This window comes from Metarhizium robertsii, assembly GCF_000187425.2.
Source record: "Metarhizium robertsii ARSEF 23 chromosome Unknown MAA_Scf_3, whole genome shotgun sequence".
Lineage (NCBI taxonomy): Eukaryota > Fungi > Ascomycota > Sordariomycetes > Hypocreales > Clavicipitaceae > Metarhizium > Metarhizium robertsii.
In genome coordinates, this window is record NW_011942171.1 from 2,117,626 (window position 1) to 2,136,651 (window position 19,026).

Genomic DNA, 19,026 nt, shown 5'->3' on the forward strand with positions numbered 1-19,026 from the left:
GGGGGGGGGGGGGGGGGGGGGGATCATGCAATCGCATCTACTCACCGAATAGCTTCATCGAACACGCCTTTCAGGTTGCTTTGGGTCAGTGCGGAGCACACGAGGTATTTGTACGCGCCAATTTCTCGTGCACAAGCCAATCCATCCCGAAATTCTATCGGTCGCTGTCTCTTCTTCTCCTTCAGTTCTTTTACTTCTTTTGAGGCGTTTTCGAATGCATGTCTGTCTCCATTCTTTTCGGCATCCTCTCTTCTGTCGTACTCTTCTTTCAAGTCAAGTTTGGTACCGACCAGGATGATAGGGATATTGGGAGCGTGGTGATCAATCTCAGGGTACCACTATATCAACCAGTGGTCAGTGCACCATGCTTGCAAGTGCCAGCAACAAGGTGAACCTACCTTGGATCGGACGTTGTCAAATGAGGCCGGATTTATGAGAGAGAAGCAAAGCAGGAATACGTCGGTTTGGGGGTATGACAGCGGCCGCAACCGGTCGTAGTCTTCCTGACCAGCCGTATCCCACAGTCCCAGGCTGATGGGCTTGCCGTCGACCATTAAACTAGTCGTATAGTTATCAAAGCTAGGGTTGCACGTCAGCGCACATTTCTTGCATCCATCCAGCACGTGTGTCGGGAGCAGCTCGCAGGACAAACTCACACTGTAGGAATGTACTCGCCGGGGAAGGCATTTGTCGTGTATGAAATGAGAAGACATGTCTATAATACTGCATCAGTCTCGATGAGATTCTTGACGGCTGTAGCGATAGAATTGGACAGAGATGAGGAAAGTGTCGGTATCGAGATGCGAACCTTGCCAACAGCACCGTCACCGGTCACGACGCACTATTGAGAGGGGTTGGCCGTCAGCACAGGATCAAATTGAAATCACGGATGCAGCCCGAGCTGGACAAGGCAAGCAAACCTTCAAGGATTGAACGTTAGGCTGAGCCATTCTGCCGTGACGCCGAGGATAGAGTACCGTACTACGCGGCTTTGTCGTGATGCGGCGAGGCGTGGAGGGGAAAGCTGAGGAGTCAGGAGGTGGTTGGTGTGGTTGGTGGTTATTGGTGGAGGATGAGGAGAGGAGGAGGAGGAGGAGGAGTCGAGGGCTCGTGCTTCAGACGGCTGGTGAAGATTCGGCCAGCCGATGATTGTTGTATCGCAGGGCAGATCGAGGCGGACAGCTAGCAAAAAGAAGGTGGAATTAAAACAAGAATAAGTTGGTCAGAGATTCGGGGGTCGCGGTCGAGGAGCAGCCAGGAGATGTGGTGACGGAAAGGATCGAGCGAGGCCAGACGCAAGTTTCAAAGGCTGCATTAAAAGCGTTGGAAACAAGTCGACACAGCGGAACCACTCTAAGCCGCACTGCTTCAGGCTTCAGGAGCACGAGGGGGACGAGTGGGCGGCGGGTGGGCGAGGGCGGCCAGACCAGACCAGACCAGACCAGACGCTTTCTTCGCTTGATGGAGCCTCCCAGAGTCCCAGCCGTATCCTGCTTAAGTATGAGTAGTTCGCTTGACGTGGTGTGTGGTGTGTGGTTGGGCTGATGATCCAATCGTCGATGGTCGTCGATGGCCGAATCGCTCAAGCAAAGCAGGGTTAGCAGAGCAGCTGAGCAGCTGAGCGGCAGATGGGGAGGGCTTCGCTTGGGGTTTGGACTGCGTTTCTGCTTGGCGCCAACGCTCGCACAGGTCGAACTCGAGACTCCCGATTCTGGGTGGATGACTGGATGTCTCAAGGGCTGTCGGTTTGGTGCACTAGCGCCGACGGTGGCTGCTCAAGCGGTGGAGATGGAACGAGGTGACGGAGATCATAAGATGAGGCCGCACGAGATCTGCCACGGACTAGTTGCCCACTCCGTAGATGCGAGGAATTTCTTCGTTTCATCGAACCAGCGAGCAGATTTATTCGCATGTCTGTTGTCAACCACAAGCGCGGCGTCTGACCTAGACTGACTGGCGCAGACGGCAGTCAACACGTCCGCCGCTCGCACGTCACCTTAAACTTAAAATAAATAAATTGTCCGAGACTGCCAGCCACCGGATGAGCTGCGTTCTTTGTCTTTGTTTCAGCCTTTATTCGTTTGTGTTGGCATCTGCATCTCATTACTGCACATTGCATCCGGCCTAGATTTGCCTGCCGTTCATTCCCTTTGTACTAGAGCCTGAGGCAACCCTCTCAAGTATCCAATTGGGAAGGCACATCCAGTGACAGGTCGATTCGCCCCGCTGCTATTCAACTTGACTGAAACACCATTCGAGTATCGACCTGAAGCAAAACCACACCTGGCCGGCTGAGTCAGAGATAGCAATTGCACCGTCGCTTCCATCACTAACACACTTGCTTGACTCCATTCGTGTGCCTTTCTGTCACGATGAATAGTCACAATGTCATCAACCAAACCCGTCTCGGTCAACCCCACAAAAGGGCCAGAGAGTCCTTAGAGCATCCAAGTGGATATGAAGCCGACCTCTAAGCACCGCTTCAGCATCCTGCTCCCACCGAACAGTTATGGTAGGTGGCTACGTATTATCAATTTCTGCTGACAAAGGTCCATGCTTAACAGACCACCAGGTCATTTGTGGCGGGCCCTAGGCATTATCTCTCTTGATTGTGTCGCCTCGGCCGTTCGAGGACGCGATGAGTGCGAGTCGTTTGATGCCAATCTGTGACGAGGCACGCTTCAATTATGACAGCCACACACTTGGCGGAAACAGGGCGGAAACAAAACGAGCTGTCAAACATCTAGGGCCCAAGGCAACGACGGCACGCCCCTGTAGGCATTTTCCCATTGCATCACCGCCTCTGACGTCGCAGATAGAGCATGGTCCAGTTCTCCTAAAAGTCCTATGCAACGAGATCGTTCAATTCCGGAATTTCCATGAAGTCGGTTCCTACAAAAGTCTCTCTGGGTGGCTGAGAGCCCGCGGTGCGGGACCTTGTTTCCGATCCGCCGAGCATTGACTTCCGCATCAACTATACGTCTACTGCCATCCTAGGGTAGGTATTTAATTGATTTCGCAACACATCCTTCTGCACTGTTAATATAAGATGCTGTTTTTATCTAGACCCACTGCGGCTTTGGTACCGAATGTCGCACTCACTGGCCCTGCTAAAAGCCCTCGATGTCTCGGGGACTGGTTCACGGTGTTTGTGGGGCGCTCATGGTCCAGGAATTTCGGAAACCAAAGCCAGATCGTCTAGCATCGGTTCCAGCATCTTGGATCACCAGGATCTTTATCAACAAATCATGAACAAAAAGACAACAAACCCACCACCCAGGCGCGAACTAGAAATATGGGTGATGTTCGGTGTCATCCAAGCTTGTCCTGAGGAATTCTTGCTTCTATTTATTGTACTCGACTTACCCTCTATAGTCGCATAATTTCTTGCCAGCAACCGTGGCCACTAGCATCCATCTATGGGGACATCCAACTCCACAAGCAGCCGCGGACCGGTCCCGAAAACGATGGAGGGATTGCGACCAGGGCTAGCCTAGCTCAGGGATTGCCGACCGCCATCCAAGCCGTTGACGCCACATAGTGCGCCCAGTTCAATACCTAGGGCTGTCATAAACGACGATAGACGGCTAGTTGTACAGGAATGCTGTCCGCGTCTCCGCCATCTCAACCTTGGTGTGGCATGTATCATCATCTTCGTCTTTATCTTCTTCGGGGTAAATGAATCTCCTTGTTATTACGAACATGACGAAAAGTATATTATATGTATTTTGCATAATTGCACGGCTTCACTGCCTCTGCCAACTCCAACTCATGGACAATCATCTATCATTTGATAACAACTTTGACAAGTATAGGCCACCGACTCCATGTCCCGCCCCGACTACAAGTCTCGCATCTCTTGGAATTCTTGGACCAAAAGAAAACAAACGCCTGAGAAAAAAGCCAAGACTAACGAGAGCATGGCCTTCAACCGAGTGGTAATGGTTGCTCTCTTTTCTGCTTAACAGAAAACGAAGTTGACCTCTGCCCGAGAGGTTTCTTGACGCTAGACAATTATCTCTTTGCCCTGAAGCATGTCCCATGTAGCTGGTTTCGAAAGATCGAATCTACCTAAGCCATCGAACCGATGCTTGGCCTTTTTCTCGTCGACATACGACATGGCAGTCTGTCGAATTTCCTCCCAGTCTTCCGTATGAGAACCCAGAACGCCTGGTGCGATTGAAATAAGATGGAAAGCCTCTCGAATCCAGGAAATAGAATTCCACCCTTCTTTATCGCTACGAACAGGAACCGATCGCAGGATGTTCTCAAGTCGATGGATGTCACGGATCTTTCCCACCACTATACGAACTAATAGCATTGAAGAACGGTCCGATTCAACTGAGTATTCCCATACTGAGCTGGCAGCTTTTGGCTCACCCTCAATTACCAACTTGTCCTTGACATGGTACATGGTGTGCTGCAAACCTGGCTTAACATCGTTTTTAGGGCCTGACAAAAGGGCCCAATGGTAACTGGAAGAATCTGGTTAGCGGCCGCTTAGGTTTCTTGTGCTTCCTTGTGTTCGAGGTTTGCATACGAGTCTTCTCTGCCTGGCATCTTTGCTGAGCTACCACGGACATAGAGCCCGACATAAAGTCGAGGTTTGTTGCAGGGAAATCTATTCGCCCGAAGCGGCGACAAGAGACAGCAAAGGCCAGCCATTTTTTGCACCCGACAGGAAGATAGGAACTATGTCAGGTGAGGAACATTAATGCATTGTGCAGAAAAAGCGGTCCAAGACAGCGAGCCACATAGGATATATACTATGAGCTTCAATGACAAAATTATCTACACGGGAAGCGCCGGCAATTGCAATTAAAAAAGCAATAACGAGGTAAAATTGGAACCTGGATCTTGAGTTACACAGAGAGAGAAAAATGGCACCGCCTGTCCACATGGAGTACAGAACCGCTTGATCGACCAGGGAGCGAAAAATGAAGCTGGACAGGGGCACACTTGCTTTGCATTGCAAAAAGGCTCGAACCAGGCTGACCTTGTTGACACTTGCCAGCAATGCTCCGCTGCCTGGCGAGTTCACACAGTAACACGAGGCTTGAGACGGACATGGGAGCAATTTTGCACCTTCCCTGTGCGGCCAAGGCAGACCTGGTCTGGTCAGACCAACATGAAGTCCGAGTACAAGCTCTGTGTATGTATGATGTTGGCACGAGTTGGTTAAATCAGACCACCTGCAGAAGGCCAGGAAACGAATCATGGAATGGGACTCCAGGACTCCAGGACTCCAGAATGCGCCAACAGGGCTGTTGTCCAGTGGGATTGCTACGGAAGACGAGTGTGTGACTGGAGACGTGGAGAGTGGTGGGAATACCTGAGTGGGTGTCGTTTGTCCGGGCTTTCGTCTGAGACGTGTGCACTGTGCAATCTCGGTAATGACCCGACTGTTGGAAAGATTTGACACATGCATGCTGTAGGACGGATTACGAAGCATCCCGGTATGCAAGGTGTTCAGGTTGTTTTGGGAATCGGATGGACTGGCAACTGATCACAATCTGGAGCCAAGACGCGCGGGAGCCGAGGACGGGAATAATACGTGCTGCGGCTGCGGAGAACCTGGGTCATCAGTCGATTGACCAATTTGCAAATGCCGTTGGCCCCCCCTGTCTTTGTTAGTGGGCCGAGTCGTCTCCCATGTTGGTCAGATTGGTTTGCTGATGGATGATGGATGATGGATGATGGATGTTTTGGGGCGAGCACAAATAGTTGCGCTGTGAATAGCCCAAGCTAATTATGGCAGGGCGCGGGCAACTCGGGAACGCAGGCCCAAGGCCAGGGGGGAGTCAATGTCGGAGCCATGTCCGTCGCCTAACATGGATGGATTTCGACTCTTTGCACACGGAACTAGGATCTATTGCATACCTTCGGGTCTACGGAGTAGGGATTGCCTGTTCATGGTTCGCTGGTTCGGCAGTTATCCCGAGGTCTCGAGAACACTCAGAAGGGGGCAAGCGCTGAGACAGGAACAGACCACTGGTTCATACAATGGAGAATGCGACAAATGTCAAATTCTAAGAATAGCTGTAGCCGTAGGGTTCAGCGCAATGGAGGAATAAGAAAGAGCGTGGGATTGTCTTGGACGTGCGCAGGTAGGTATACGACAGATACGGATACTGGCCTTGGGACGGACGGCATTGCATGAAGCAAATTTAGGCGTCTTTGTTGCTTCACAGGCCAGCTTTTCAGCTACAGTAGCCTTTGACATGTCCATCTACCCAAGAAGCCAGGGCGTGTGAATAGTACACATTACAGAATCCTATGTCAATCTACGCGCGCTTTTTGCCGGAGGAAGGGAACCGCATAGTGTTTTCGCTGGGTGTCAGCCTTCGCTTCCACCCTTGCTCAATATCCCGACATCTAACCCTGGGAGCCTTCAGCAGACCAATCAAGCCATCGCAGGCCCTTTCAATTCGACTCTCGAGATGTTGTACTGAGCCAGCAAATGTTCCTTCATATCTTAATGTGCTGCGAAGTGGGGACGACTCACAATTGGACAATACTTGTATACCAACCGCAATAGTTGCATCTTGTAGGCAGCATAAAAAGATGAACTGCCACAAACCCCGACGTTAGCCGCAACTACCAACTCGTAATTCTGGCGCGCCAAGTGTGACTTACCGCGACCAAATTCGAGGGTTACATACAAAAAATTCGTTTTTGTTGACTTTTGGGCTTCCAAAATGGAGGTAAGACTAAACTCCAGTACCTTCTCAGCAACTGACTGTCAGTCAGTACTGATGGTGAAGGTAGCTATCAATATACCCTGCAGCTGAATCAAGTATTGTGTTGCTTCGGCCACCGCCTTTAACTGCTCGCTGTAATCGAAACACGCCAACATGTCTTCCTGCTCAACATCTCGACTCTTCTGAGAGTTCCATTCCCTAGAGTTGTGTTTGCCGATATCCCGCTGGTCGACATACCCATCGTTCCCTGTTGTTGGCCGAAGGACAGGCTCAGAATTGCTCTAATACGTGGACGTTGGCCAGGAGTATCGTCCGGAATTATCCAACTTAATCGAAGAGGTTGCAAATGGGCAATAACTGAAACCCACACTGTCTCTTAGTGGCGGACTGCAACGGTATCAAGAAGGAGAAAAGAGAGGATATTTGTTTCTCCTGCGTACGTGAGTCTGGCTCAAGTAGACCAAACGCTGCTTTGGACGGAACATGGCTTGTTGGTGAGACCGAGGAACCCCGGTCACTCGGAAATCCTTTCTGCTTCCCAACGCACACACATAATCCCGCTAGTGCCAGATTGCGATAGTGAGCCGTCTTTTAAAGTAAGCTACTACCCTCCCCATTATACGTCGGTCTCACTTATTAACACTGGCCCCAATATACTGTACATGCAAAATCCGTTTCACCTCTGCCGTCATTGCCATGGCCTCGTACGTAGATGGGTGACTCGACGCATTCGTAGTTTGTATAGTAGCATGCCGTGCGGGAAATCATAGTGGCGATATTTTTGAGTACGAGTGGGAACCTTTAGCGGCAGAGGATCATACTCCCTTCCGATATCATATTCTAGTCGTTTCAACACAGTCGGAAGTTCTCCTGCGGCGATTTCAAGATGTCTATCAATAGCGCCGGGCAATATCGATCTCTAATAATCGGCAGATATATCACAAAGGATTTGCCCGCTTCCTGACAAAAGCTTCAATGCTGTTCGATGGTCACGCTGTTGAATCGCAAGCTGTGGAGGCAAAAGTCCAGCGGAGTCTCTGATATTTTGTTTTGTCACTGTGTCGAAGAAGTTGGCCAACAACTGGAATGTTTTGTTTCAATACCGAAAATGTAGTGGTGTCCATTTGAGACTGTCCAAGGAGTAGACCTCGTATCTGGTTTCAAGGGTCTTTTCTTCATCTCTACAACTATAAGATCCGCCAGACACTAAGGCAGCGTGCAGACAAGTCCAACGCCCGCCTCCTTCTGCAGTAGTGTACGCCCAAAGCAGTTCCGTAAAAGCCGGAAGGGAAATTGATCGTCACTTGGGGATATCTCAGCTCTCACCTGAACGTATAGATTGATCGATCCGTGGCAAGGGGCGAGCGCCCAAAGACGGTCTTGCGGGTGGTGGATGGAGAATAGCATAGTTGTGTGCCGAACAAATGGACTTTTGCCGCCGACCCTGGTCCGCCCCCTGATATGTCGAGGCTGCAGTGCCTGGGATTAACGAGGGAAATCTGCTGCTAATAATAACAATCATGCCTTTCTTGCGGAAGCTCGGTACAACGTTGAATGTGCCAATGAAACCATATGCTCAGCCTGAAGAGTCATCTATGGCTGCTCCCCTCCTATTTTAGCATGCAGAATGGCAAATAATCAGATGTACAGTAAGCTTGAGTGCCTCAAGTTCCATAGCGGCATGACCATTGAAGCCTGGGGTACGGCTGATGAGGACGGGAGATGGATCAATTATCAAGTGAGTTTGAGGTTGATAAAAATAGCAAGCCAAGTTTGTCGTCGTTTCTGACAGGGCAGCAGGGCCAAGCTGCAGGCCCCAGGCGGGCAAGGCAGGAACCAACGTTGAACCTTCATTGTTGGTTGGAGGTACCCGCCTGGGCAGGTACCCATGCAGGCACGGCAAGTGCCCCGCCTGTCGTGGCTAGTAGTAACTATGGAGGACTAACTGTCAAGTTGCATCTGGCCTTGGAGCCCACTTACTCAAACGTCACGTCGTCTCCGCGTCTTGCATCCACCATCCGCACATCCGCCATCAACAACAACCTCCTGTTCCTGGGACATGGCCGTCTGTTTATGCCAACTGCATCGGCCTGGCCCACCATGGACTCAATCGAGTCGTCCCCCCAAAATGTAGATTCTTCGCGTACCAAGACTCCGTCACGAACGCCTGCCGCAGCCCGAACCCCAAATGCCCGTCGCGCCGTCAGCGCCGATCCGCCCTCATCACACCGTTCCGCTGTTCATACGCCTCTTGACCGCACTTCCACTCGGGAATTCCTCAGCTCCGTCCGACGCGGCGTCTCAGCATCCGGCGGGCATCGCAACAATGCACCAACGCCCCATGCGAAAGCTGCGCGCCAGGCCCTCGACCAGCGTCGCAATGCCCTGCTCACTCCGGGAAAGATTAGGCGCCAAAGCCTGGTAGACCAGAGGGAAACCCCGATGGGTCTTTTGGGACGCCTGGCTGGAGTATTGGCATCCGGTAGCAAGCCCATTGTGTCGTCGTCCCCGCCGCAGGATAAGCGCTCAAGCTTTGCGCCCATTCAAGAAGAGGATGACGACGATGCTGACTTGCCCAGACCACGTCTGTCGCTGCCAATCGATCAGGACGACGATTCTGATCTGATACCACCGCGGTCTTCGGGTTTGGAATCAGAGCACACCCTCCCAATTGTTGAAAAGCCAAGGAGAGCTTATAGTGAGCAGCCGAGCAGACTTTCGGGGCCCGATTTTGGCGGCGGCTTTGACAGTGATGCTTTTGATCCTAATGAAGTCACTGGGGAGATGGGAAGGGTATCGGATTTTTTCCCTGGCTCGTTGCTGGACAACATTCGAGCTCAGGCGATTGCAAGTGGCAACCAAACAATTACTCGGTATGTAGCTTGCTGGCTATTTTCTCTTCTCTTCCTTTCCTTTTTTTTTTTTGGTGTCTGTGAATGAGACTGCTGACACGAGTTAGAATTGATGACGAATCAAGGCGAAATACAGTCACTGGGCGAGGGAGTGAGTTTGGTCTGCAAATACCCCCTGGTGCGGAAGAAACAACCTTCATGATGTCGGAGCCGCCCGCAGATGGCGGTGGTACATCTCCCCTTATGGTTGAAAAATCCATAGCTGAGACAAGGGCAAACAATGCCGCCAATCAAGGCGGCATCGGAGACGTCACTCCGATAAGGCCGTCCGGCCCCGATGACGGCGCAAGCGACAATATGGTTGACGTTTATAACGACCCCGACCCGGTTCCAATCATACAAACGGAGGAGCCAGAACCTGTTGGGGAGGATGATGGAGATGACGACTTTGAACCATACATCGAAGAAATTGAGGAGCAATCCGTGGATGAGGAGGAACCAGTCGAACCCTCATCTGCGGCAAAACCCTCAAGGGAGAGATTAAAGCCCAAGAAGCGCCAGCGAAGGGTCTCAAAACATGGTATAGAATACCCTGCGCTGCCGCCAACATTTGTCAAGAGAGTAGCCCAAACAGCCCTCCAGTCTTCGGGTCTCAGTAACCCTCGGGTATCGGCTGATACCCTCACCGCGCTGACCCAAGCCTCAGAGTGGTTCTTTGAACAGCTAGGTGATGACTTGGGTGCTTACGCAAACCACGCAAAACGGAAAACTATCGAGGAGAGTGACATGGCTACCTTGATGAGGCGGTAAGTTAGGCACAGTGTCGAAAATTTCCTTCCATTTGGACCGATTTCTAACAGTGTACAGACAACGTCAAATTACTTCGGATAGCACAATGTTCTCACTTGCGCAGAGACATTTACCGAGGGAGTTGCTGCAAGAGTTGAGGATGCCTATACAAAGTGTAGGCGCACGCCGCAAAAGATTACGAGATGATGAAACAACCGAGGCTAGCTCTGAGATGTCCTGAGCCCAGACTTGGGCCTGTATATTACAGTATTATTGAAGGGTGTATGCTCTGTTTATGATGTACCGACACGTGGCTTTTTTTGCTTTGGCTAATGTTACAAGAATACCCATACTGCTACAGCTAGAATTTTTTAGTAGCTTGAACACGGCGTGTAATGCTGGATGCAGGCTTTTTGAGAACCATGTACAACATGATTGCGGTGGCAACAGATAAGCCATACCTACACAATGTCAGCAACGATGATGGTACCACGAGTTTCGTACCGGGAAAAGGAAGAAAAAAATGTATCACATTGTGCGGCGTACCATGTAAAAATGTACTGTGCGTGATTATTCCTCAAGTTGACCTCTGCCGGTCGCCCGTAGGGAATGCCCCTTGCCTCAAAGTCCATCATTCGCATAAATTCGGGTTCTTTGTCCAGTTAGCGACCCAGCAAGCGCCGTCTCCCACCCGTGGCTCACGCATGGGGGTTGGGAACTCTCACGACATACCCATTGTCACCTCGATCCAAACGGGCTGGCTGCCCGTCAGCTCGGCCATCTGCTTGACGTCCGGGAAGTAGAACATGCCCCGGTCGGGCCGGTTCTCGGGCGTAAACATGTTCTTCTTCCAGGGCTCGCGCAGCAGTCCCTCGACGGTGACCTGGCCGGTGGGCAGGCTGTCGGGGCGAGTGCGCTGGTCCCGGTGCGCCTTGCTGATCCAGCCCCTGTTGACGAGGACGGTGGTGCCGCCGTCGCGCTCGAGCGGCGTGACGACCATGTAGCCGTCCTTGCCGTCGCGCATGCGGGGCCCGATGAGCATCTCCTGGTCGTGGCGGAAGGTGCCGGTCGCGCGGACGCGGCGGTAGTCGAAGTCGTGGACGGCCGAGGGGTCGACGGACGGCGGGAGCGGGAGGGGGTCGCGGACGAGGCGGTCCTCCAGCTTGGCGATGAGGTCCGTCTTCCACCCGAGGCGCTGGACCTGCCACGTCCCGAGGGCGAAGGCCGTGATGGGGATGAGGGCCAGGAGGATGATGCCCGGGCCGTGGCGTTTGCCGGCGCGGACGATTTGCGGCGGCGCGTCGAGGATGGATGTGAAGCCCGGGTCGTCGGCGGCTTGCTTGTCTGCGAGGCGGCGCCGGGGAGTCGTGGTCAGTTGTCGATGGCGATGATGGATTGGCCTTGACGGGGGGCGGCGTGTCGCGAGGGCTGTGGGTTGGCTGAGCCGTGGGGGGATGCTGCCCGCGCGAAGGCCTCGCAAGAAACTGCTCGGGCAGTTCATGTTTTGAGGTGCGGCCTCTACGGCGTTGATGTGACGGAGTGGCGTGGCGAGGGGACGATGGATGAGCTTTCTGCGGCGGCTGACGTCGTGGTGTTTGAGCTTGGCCCCACAAGGATGGCCGGCGACGGATCGGATCCAGGGCTGACAGCTTTGAGCAGGTTCCCGCTTGTAGTTTATATATACATGGACCCCTTTGTTCACTGATTGTATGGTGCATATATCTTATCGAGGTTTATTAGATCTGTATTTGATGTATTCTATTTATTGTATATGCCCCTCATTCCCTTGGTCATGCATCGCCAACTCCCGACATTGTCTATGGTCCGAATGTGAAATGCAACCAGAGGTTTTAAAGTAGCTAATCTGCAATGATCCCGAGGTATTATAAACACAAGCCTGTGATGAGCTTTTTTTATTTGAATCTCGAGGTGCAGCAGGGAGCAAGGTATCTGAGGGCCCTTGATCCGAGAATCAGCTGTCAATGTACCCGGTCTCATGAGCGACTGGACAGTCGCTTGCCGTCAAATCGCAACCATCATATTGCTCTTTCCCAGGTGTTGCCATCTCCGAGTGTACTCAATTTCTCCTTATAACAAATGCTGTCCTATGCTCGTGTTCTACCCGTGAGCGCCCCCAGAATTTGTTTTCCAAGTCGTACCCCCTTTGAACATGCAAACATGTTTATCAACAAAACATAGCCTCATATCTCTAGCCAAAAGAGCATTCTTAAGAAGCACCCCCGCGACCACCGACTCCCCACTGTGCCTGCGCCTCGGCGATCGAGGTGTCAATCGCGGGCAACTCACGACCTCTACCCGTGGGTGCGGCCATGAACTTGATCTCAACGAGGTACCGGAGATACCTACCGATATCCTCACGAGTGATGCCCTCTCCTGCACTATCATCGACGCCTGTCCAGCGCTCTGCATCAGCCTTGAGAATAGCCACGGCGTTCCTATCATCCAGCTCAGGAGCACGAGTGGTGCTCGGGAGGTTTGACGTAGCCATGTGGAACAGCGGCATTAGCGCGCTTTGCTCCTGATCCTTCTCGACGGGTCCAGCTGAGACAAACTCCTCCAGCTGCATTTTCCAGTCATCGTAGTCGACCTCAGGCACCTCGTAACCATAGTAGTTTAGTACAGAGAGGAACTCGTTCATCCGCAGACGCGGGTGGGCAGTAACGTGCACAACGTTAACGCCGGGAAGGGGGTTCAGCGCCGAAGCGACAACAACGCGAGCGACGTGGTCGACAGGGACGGCGTTGACCGAGTTGACAATGCGAGGACGAGCACCGAGTTGGACACAGCCCTTGCAGAGGCGAATAAGAAAGTCATCTGTGTTAGAGACACCGCCATTGCGGCTGCCAAGGATATAGCCTGGTCGGACGACTGCGCCGCGGAGACCACGGCGGCCGGCCTCGCGGACGAGTTGCTCAGACACCCACTTAGTTTGACCGTAGCCGGTGCCAAGACCGGCACGGCTACCGATCATGTCGTCGGACTCGAGAATAGCGCTGCGGCCGGTAGCAGTCTGAGCGTTGGATAGGTTAATATAGTAGTCTGTGTCGAGGGTGGAAGTCGAGGATACAAAGGTGAAGAGCTTAGGCTTGCCCTCGTTGCAGAGCTTCATAGCGTCGATAGTAGAGAGAACATTGGGACGCATCATCTGCTCGTAACGAGCAATCCAGTGGACATACGCAGCGTTGTGGATAAGTACATCAGCTGTATTAGCGACATGCTTCCAGCTAGCATCATCAAGGCCAAGATGAGGCTTAGAGAGATCACCAATAACGCAGGAGATCCTATTGGCCCAGGAGTCTTGCCAGAGACTGTAGCCCTTAAGGGACCTTACAAGACGCTCCTTGGCGAACTTCAGGTCCTTGGCTCCACGGATATGAGCGATAAGCTTTGTGTTCTTCCTTTCTAGTATGTCCTTGGCTAGGTATGCGCCGAGGAAGCCAGTAGCACCGGTAAGGAAGAATGTGGTGCTGTTGGAAGGGCTCAGAGCATCGGGATCCGCGCTTTGGTACTTTGCATCCAGGGTCTTGGTAAGTTCATCGAGGGAGTTAGAGTAGACAGTATCGTCAGAATGGTCGACTGCAACAGCCTGGCCGCTGCGAAGACGGTCGACTTGGGTGCTCAGCCCGCGAAGAGTAGGGTTTGCATAGAGGACACCGATGGTGATGTCGACGCCCAGGTTCTTGCGAATGTCAAGCAGGAGCTGCTGGGCAAGAAGACTGTGACCACCGCAGTCGAAGAAGCTTGAGTCCGGCCTAAGAATTGAGGGTCAGTGTTTGAACTGTAGAGAAGTGAACTATCAGCAGAGGCATACCTGACGGTCTGGGCATTTAGACCCGGGATCAGAGTTGACCATTGTGTCGCAATAGTCTTCTCAGTGTCAGAAAGGCTCTCCCAGCTCTTCAGATCCTCCTCTGAGGCATCCTCCATCATGAGAGAAGCATCGGGGAAAGGTAAATTAGGAGAGTCAACCTTTCCGTTCGGGTTAAGAGGCAACTTCTGTAACACAATGTAGATCGAGGGAACCGAGTGTGCTGGTAAGCGAGACTTGAGGTGGTCTCGCACCTCGGCTTGGATTCGGCGGAACCTCTTCTTGAGATAGACAATACAGGGTCCCATTTCCACACCCTCCTCTTCGATATCCTGGAGGCCCTGGGTCTCAAGCCAGCGCTTCCATTCAGCAATTTCAGGCACGATGTAGCTGACGAGCGTCGGCTCCTCGTTACGATCTCTTCGAACCAGGGTCTTGCAGTCTCGGATCAGAGGACTGCCACCGAGGTTCGCATCAATCTCGTTAAGTTCAACCCGGAATCCACGGATCTGTTGAGTTAGCTTTGAAAAAACGAGTGAATAAATGAATCATTAGCTACCTTGACTTGTGAGTCGATACGGCCTGAGACACGCACAGCCCCGTCCGATCGATATTCTCCGAGGTCCCCTGTGACGTAAAGTCTGTCTCGCGGTCCCTTGTAGTACTTGCGCCACGGTTCGCGCTTGTCGTTGGCCTTGTCTGCTTCCACCCACTTGTTGTTGTCGACGAACCAATTGTCAATAAACTTCTCCTTGTTCTTCTCAGGATCATTAAGGTATCCTTCGGCAAGACCAGCGGCGCGGATATAGATCTCTCCAACCACACCAATCGGACAGATCTTGGTGCGATCTTCCCGATCCACGACCAGCACCTGGACATTCTTCATGCCCCAGCCAGCGGGAACAGAGTCGCCGAGTGAATCCAGGGCTGTCGGGTCTTCCTGGGCGGAAGGGACCTCAAAGTAGGACACGGCGCGAGAAGTTTCAGTGGTTCCGTACATGTTGATGATAGTGCAGGCAGGACCAAGCTTACGAAGGGCCTTGCAGTCGCGAGTGGTGAGGACGTCACCAACAAAGAAGACCTGGCGCAGGTTGGGAAACTGAGCTGTGGCGCCACCGACCAGAATCTGCCCCATAGCAGGCGTAAGGTGAGTCGTCGTTGGTGACCACTCTCTCATCCATTCACTCAACCTCTCGTGCTGGATATCCTCCTTGGCGGGTATCAGGAGCTGAGCGCCCAAGAAAAGGGGCGTCATGATATCTGAGGCCACAATTAGTAATAGCTTTTGAACTACATGGCAAACGAATTCGCACCTCGCTGAATTGGGTCATGGGCAATCCCAGAAAGACAGGCGTACACGCTCTCTGATGAGAGGCCGAACTTCTCAGCCATCCATGGGAAATATTTTGCCAGGCTGTAATGACGGCCAAGCACGCCCCTGTTGAACATTAGTAAAAGCTCGACTTTTGACGAAAAAGAAAAAAAAAGGAACTTCTCGCACTTTGGCAAACCTTGAGTTCCGCTCGTAAATGACAGCGTACAGTTGGAATCGGGTCCAATGAGCACATCAGGAGGTGTTGAGGCCCTCTCCTTAACGTTGGCGAAGATATCGCCGCTGTCTTGGTCGCCGCCAGTCAACGCGCTATCGTCGGTGAAGCGGAGGTCTGGAATCTTGATCTTAATGGCAAGGTCATCATCAATGTACTTCTGAACGAGAGGAGCAAGAGGACTGTAATGTAACAAGATGTCAATATTGTGAGTTCTCAGATCATGGAAGAGTTGGGGGTTTGCACTTACCCACTCTCCTCCGTAGCCTTGCGAATGGAGATCAGCGCCTTGGGCTGAGAGACTTGAAGATAGACTGGTATGATACGTTAGTTGATTCTCGTTCCAGTTCTCGTCCGAGGTACATCATACTTTGTTGTCTCTGTGGAGGATATTGAGGATCAAGAACGGTGACGATAGCACCAGCAGCCAGGGTTCCCATGTACGCACAGACCAACTCAACTGAGCGGTGCGCAAAAATCATGACTGCGTCTCCATTCTGGATGCCAGCATCGCGCAAATAGTTTGCGATGTTGTTGCTTGCCTCATCAATTTGGCGGTAGGTGTATGTTCTTGTTGGCGCCCTGGATGCGTTGTCAGTAACTGGCACCAACATAGCCCTGTCTCAATGCAAAGGGACGTCACTCACTTTGACGTCTTGGTCTCTGTCACACAAGGCCTGTCAGGATGAGCCACGGCATTCTTGTGGAATATCTCATGAATGCCTCCAAGGTAACCTCCCCAGTCGAGGTCCTCGGTAGGATCAGGTAGCGACATTATGGCGGTCGTACTGGTACACAATATCAAAAAATTACTGCTGGCTACGGCCGACGAAGGCTGTGAAGAGATTGGGCGGCTGAGGGTGTTGATGAATTGAAGCTCTCAAGATTTAGTGGATTCAGAGATCGTCCCTGGATTTAATGGAGCGGTCCGAGGCCACTGAGAAAATAGTGGCTTGAGGCTTCCAATGCGTCACACCAAGAAATTTCTGCCGAGCTCCGAGAGTCGGAGTGGAGGGTTAGGGTTGGTGACTTCCTCATGGCTCCCGATCCCAGCTTCACCGCCTGCCCCACTCATCGCCCACCCAGTGTCGTGTCCCCAACTGCAGATGCCCGAGCTCAACTGTTGACGTTGAAATGTTTGGTTGAGCTTTCCGCGGCAGCGTTGGCATTAGCTTGTTTCCCTGTACCCGTTTGTCGTCCGTATTGCCATGGGATAACGCGTCTTTTTTTTTGTACTTATTTATTTCTTCTGCATGTTGAATTCGTCTCGTGATAGCCCATTTGCGGAGCTGACCAGCAACTGAACTTCCTCACGCCCTCCTTCGTCCACCAAACGTGGCGTTGAGCATCCATCACCCACGCACATTGCCACATGGCCACATGTGTTTCATGAGAACGCCTGCCTGAGTCCCGTCGAAATTAGCCATCATGTTTTACCAAGGGTCTCTCCAAGAGGGAATTTCCACGGCTGTTGGCCAGCAAAAATCCGTCTTTTGCTTTGTTACGAGTAAGCGTGCCTGGTAATCGCCCATTGACGCATGGACGAAGCTACGTGCTGACCTGGCCAGATGACAATGACGAGAGCCAGACTTGGGAGCACGAGTTCTTGCAGGATCCTTCAGTATGATGCCTTTCTTCCAAAAGGGGGGGTTTTAATTGATTCGAGTGTTGACATTTCGTTGAAGTTGGTAGACGTAATTGCCAAGCAGGCCGTGGCCTTGAGGTTGACACACGGTTCAGAAGAATTCGGCTACCTGGCGCAAATCTTCCCTCTTCCTCAGACACCCACCATCGTCATCATGAAGAATGGCGAACTCAAGGAGTACATTGCTGCCGGAACTTCGAAAGAGGATTTCCTCCGCCGAATCCAAAACTCGTTCAATATTTCACCACCACACACGGCGCAACCAGCTTCCGAATCGCTTTCGTCCTCGTCCCCCACTTTGTCTAGCTCGAGTGGAATCCCACCAACAGTGGAGCGATCAGATAACGTACGCCGCGTCCTAGAAGAGCGAGCTGCGAGGCTAAAAGCCGCCAAAGAGGCCGCTGAACAAAAGGCCAAGGAAGAGTTGGCCAAGAGGAGCGCCAAGGCAGCCGCGGAAGCCAGCGAAAGTGCGCAGAAACAAGCGGCCTTGGTCAGGAAGAAAAAACAGCAAGAATCAGAGGAACGGAAGCGAATCCTGAAGCGTATCCAGGATGATAAAGAGGAACGACGCCAGCAGGCGGCCGAACGAGAGCAGCAAAGGAAGGAGATCCACTCAAAAAGTGACTCTTCCTTGCCAGTGGGCACCGCGTCTCCGTCGACAATGTCGTCGGCAGCCAAGAACAGCAGTCTTACCTCCATCCAAGTCCGACTGTTTGATGGCTCGACTATTCGATCCCGTTTCAAGACTTCGGACCCTGTGAAGGAGGTTCGGAAGTGGGTCGACGAGAACAGAACCGACGGTGAACTGCCCTATACATTCACGCAACTGCTTACGCCGCTGCCCAATAAATCGATTGACGAAACAGAGGAGGGAAAGTCTTTGGGAGAGATTGGCTTATCTCCTTCGTCAACACTTATTTTGATCCATGTCCGAAGCTATACCTCTGCATATAACAACTCATCACAAGGACTCCTCTCTTGGATTATTGGCTCAATATTAGGTTTTTTCACCTGGGTCCTCGGCTTGATCGGTCTTGGTAGAGGCGGCGGCAACAACAGCCAGGAGACAGTCGGCGAACAGTCAGATTCAGCCTCTACACAAGCCAAGAGCCGTCGTGTTCAGGGGTTTGAGAATCCCAATGATAAGCGACGGGACCACCAGTTGTATAATGGGAATTCGGTAAGCAGGAGTTAGAAATTTTGCTGGGATGAAACTGTGCTGGCTAACACGACCGTAGTTAAACTTTGAACCCAGACCTGACGAGGATGAGAAATAGCTGTCTGAAAGTAAAGTCAAGGCATACTGTGTATCAGCTCAGAAGATATCAATATTCTGCACGAGTAATAAAATGCTGAACTTTCGTATTCCGCAACATGAAATGGCGAAATGCGTTGGATATATCTGCAAAGCAGACCCTGTCTCGTAATTGTCCCTGAGCCCGCAAAGGCGGCAGCATATGCTGCAACACATGTGCTCAGTCAGTATGTACACATTCACCATGTAACACAGCAGAAAAGAGCTTGATAGCAAACCGAGAGGTGATTGGATTCTCCCAGAGCGGCAATTCCATCTATAATACAAGAACCACCGAGCCATTCCGGTGTAAGTCTGTCAGACAACCCCCAACTCAATGACGATGCTGTATAATCCCGTACACTCCCA

General features: G+C 52.1%; 6 protein-coding genes across 6 annotated transcripts; 2 read left to right on the forward strand and 4 right to left on the reverse strand.

Annotated features, from left to right (window-relative positions):
- Positions 1-41: 41 nt before the first annotated feature.
- MAA_03762 (Small GTPase superfamily, Rho type) lies at positions 42-713 on the reverse strand (the record flags this gene model as incomplete). The annotated part of the gene is made up of 2 exons (XM_007821760.2): positions 42-338; positions 399-713. The coding sequence occupies 2 exons, from the start codon at positions 711-713 to the stop codon at positions 42-44; spliced, it is 612 nt and encodes a 203-aa protein (XP_007819951.2).
- A 3,293-nt stretch (positions 714-4,006) lies between these two features.
- Positions 4,007-4,414, reverse strand: MAA_03761 (uncharacterized protein; the record flags this gene model as incomplete). The annotated part of the gene is made up of 1 exon (XM_007821759.2): positions 4,007-4,414. One exon carries the CDS (start codon positions 4,412-4,414, stop codon positions 4,007-4,009), a length of 408 nt encoding a protein of 135 aa, XP_007819950.2.
- Positions 4,415-8,801: 4,387 nt separating this feature from the next.
- Positions 8,802-10,583, forward strand: MAA_03760 (Histone-fold domain containing protein; the record flags this gene model as incomplete). Its single annotated transcript, XM_007821758.1, has 3 exons — positions 8,802-9,574; positions 9,661-10,359; positions 10,421-10,583. 3 exons carry the CDS (start codon positions 8,802-8,804, stop codon positions 10,581-10,583), a joined length of 1,635 nt encoding a protein of 544 aa, XP_007819949.1.
- A 120-nt stretch (positions 10,584-10,703) lies between these two features.
- On the reverse strand, positions 10,704-11,843 carry MAA_03759 (Surfeit locus 1; the record flags this gene model as incomplete). Its single annotated transcript, XM_007821757.2, has 3 exons — positions 10,704-10,803; positions 10,889-10,994; positions 11,075-11,843. 3 exons carry the CDS (start codon positions 11,841-11,843, stop codon positions 10,704-10,706), a joined length of 975 nt encoding a protein of 324 aa, XP_007819948.2.
- Positions 11,844-12,569: 726 nt separating this feature from the next.
- MAA_03758 (L-aminoadipate-semialdehyde dehydrogenase large subunit) lies at positions 12,570-16,493 on the reverse strand (the record flags this gene model as incomplete). Its single annotated transcript, XM_007821756.2, has 8 exons — positions 12,570-14,115; positions 14,175-14,680; positions 14,731-15,431; positions 15,485-15,609; positions 15,673-15,900; positions 15,969-16,032; positions 16,089-16,300; positions 16,366-16,493. 8 exons carry the CDS (start codon positions 16,491-16,493, stop codon positions 12,570-12,572), a joined length of 3,510 nt encoding a protein of 1,169 aa, XP_007819947.2.
- A 653-nt stretch (positions 16,494-17,146) lies between these two features.
- On the forward strand, positions 17,147-18,640 carry MAA_03757 (ubx; the record flags this gene model as incomplete). The annotated part of the gene is made up of 4 exons (XM_007821755.1): positions 17,147-17,225; positions 17,287-17,339; positions 17,404-18,543; positions 18,602-18,640. The coding sequence occupies 4 exons, from the start codon at positions 17,147-17,149 to the stop codon at positions 18,638-18,640; spliced, it is 1,311 nt and encodes a 436-aa protein (XP_007819946.1).
- Between the last annotated feature and the right edge of the window lie 386 nt (positions 18,641-19,026).